General features: G+C 45.3%; 1 protein-coding gene across 1 annotated transcript; it reads left to right on the plus strand.

Annotated features, from left to right (window-relative positions):
- Positions 1-678: 678 nt before the first annotated feature.
- Positions 679-1,591, plus strand: LOC112125793 (olfactory receptor 11A1-like). The gene is made up of 2 exons (XM_024224171.1): positions 679-1,380; positions 1,463-1,591. The coding sequence occupies exons 1-2, from the start codon at positions 679-681 to the stop codon at positions 1,589-1,591; spliced, it is 831 nt and encodes a 276-aa protein (XP_024079939.1).
- The last annotated feature ends 262 nt before the right edge of the window (positions 1,592-1,853 follow it).

Here is a 1,853-nt window from a genome sequence, read left to right on the forward strand (position 1 = left end):
CACTTCGCTATATGTAGACTGCAGGACAATGAAATATTGTCCTAGAGAAGGAGACGTATTTGTCTAGTGATAAAAACTTTCAAATGGCTTATTTCAAATGGCCCATTTCCACTGCAATTCCGAGCCTTAGTTGCTTTGTTTCTCTGCTGTGGGTTCCTCTAAAATATCAAATCCTGGCCCATTTCGCCCATGGATCTCCAATCTATAAAGGCCATTGTTCTGCTCTGATAAACCAGGTAGTTAAACATGTGATTATTTGAACCAACACATTTCTGTACGGTTGTACCTATAAGCCCCATCCCCAGCGTATTTGAAAGCTTGGTGCCATCTGTTTCCAGGGAGATTAATGTTTTGTTTAACCTAAAGCCTGGTCAGATATTGAATCAGTCCCACGGATCAAGAGATCGCATTTCCCCTCCCCTGGCCTCCATTCTACACTCACTCATCATTCTGGTAGCCAGCAGAGGGAGAAAATGAAAACAGTGCTGAAGTTTTCTTGAGTGAATGTTCTTTGTTTATGTGGCAGAGTTCATTTCTTTCCCATAGACACACCCCATGGTGAACACAGAACAGGGAAATGGAACGTCTCTCACGGAATTCATCCACCTGGGATTCAGGGATCTCCCAGAACTGCAGACCCTTCTCTTCCTGCTGTTTCTAATGATCTGCATTGCGACCATGGCTGGGAACATCCTCATCATTGTGCTAGTTGTGCCTGATCAGCACCTGCACACCCCCATGTACTTCTTCCTGGGGAACTTGTCCTGCTTGGAGACCTGCTACACCTCTACCATCCTGCCCAGGGTGCTGGCCAGTCTCCTGACTGGGGACAGAACCATTTCATTCAATGGGTGTCTCACACAATTTTATTTCTTTGGTTCTCTAGTAGCTACGGAATGCCTTCTCCTGTCGGTGATGTCTTACGATAGGTATTTAGCAATATGCAATCCAATGCACTATGTAGTCTGTATGAGTGTCAAGTCTTGCCTGCAGCTTGCAGGTGGCTCTTGGATAGGTGGATTCCTAGGTGGTAGCATAACAACATTGTCCATATGTCAGTTAATGTTCTGTGGCCCTAACGTTATTGATCATTTCTATTGTGATTTTATTCCCCTTGTAAAGCTCTCCTGCAATGATCCACACCTGATGGAAACATTGGCTTTCACACTCACTTTCCTTTCCTCACTGATCCCATTCCTACTTACCTTGATGTCCTACATCTGCATCATCGCCACCATCCTGAGAATCCCATCCACCGCCGGAAGACAAAAGGCCTTTTCCACCTGTTCCTCCCACCTCATTGTGGTGAGCATTTATTATGGAACTCTGCTGATTGTCTATATGTTACCAACCACCAACATCCTGAGCGACTTAAAGAAAGTTAAGTATCAGAGGGGTAGCCGTGTTAGTCTGAATCTGTAAAAAGCAACAGAGGGTCCTGTGGCACCTTTAAGACTAAAAGAAAGTTCTGTCTGTTGTCTACACAGTCCTGACTCCCCTGGTCAATCCCCTCATCTACAGCCTGAGAAACAAAGAGGTCCAGGAGGCCCTGAGGAAAGTTTGCAGGAAATTCATGTTTGGACCATGCTAACTGATCAATTTCCCTGGGTTAAAATAGATATAACATGGGCTGGGGTAGGGCCTGAACCAAAGACTGCTGAAGTCCCAGGTTGTATTTCTCTGAGCTTCATTGGTCTTCAAGTCATGCTCTTAAAGATCACAGCTCTGGGAGAAAGTGGAGGTGGAGAGACCTCTTAAATCCTGTGACTCCAGCCTTTTTAGGACCTATATAAGATGCCACAGTTGGGTACTACTGGACTGGAGGGAGACTTGAATTTGTGGCTGCTCAAAGT

This window comes from Terrapene carolina, unplaced genomic scaffold, assembly GCF_002925995.2.
Source record: "Terrapene carolina triunguis isolate 2854851 unplaced genomic scaffold, T_m_triunguis-2.0 Scaffold29359, whole genome shotgun sequence".
NCBI classification, from domain to species: domain Eukaryota; kingdom Metazoa; phylum Chordata; order Testudines; family Emydidae; genus Terrapene; species Terrapene triunguis.

Excerpts from the sequence above, each read along its gene's own strand:
- LOC112125793 (XM_024224171.1), top strand. The coding sequence starts at position 679 with ATGGCTGGGAACATCCTCATCATTGTGCTAGTTGTGCCTGATCAGCAC. Across the intron at positions 1,381-1,462 it reads TCCTGAGCGACTTAAAGAAA|AAAGTTCTGTCTGTTGTCTA; the intron begins GTTAAGTATCAG and ends TAAGACTAAAAG.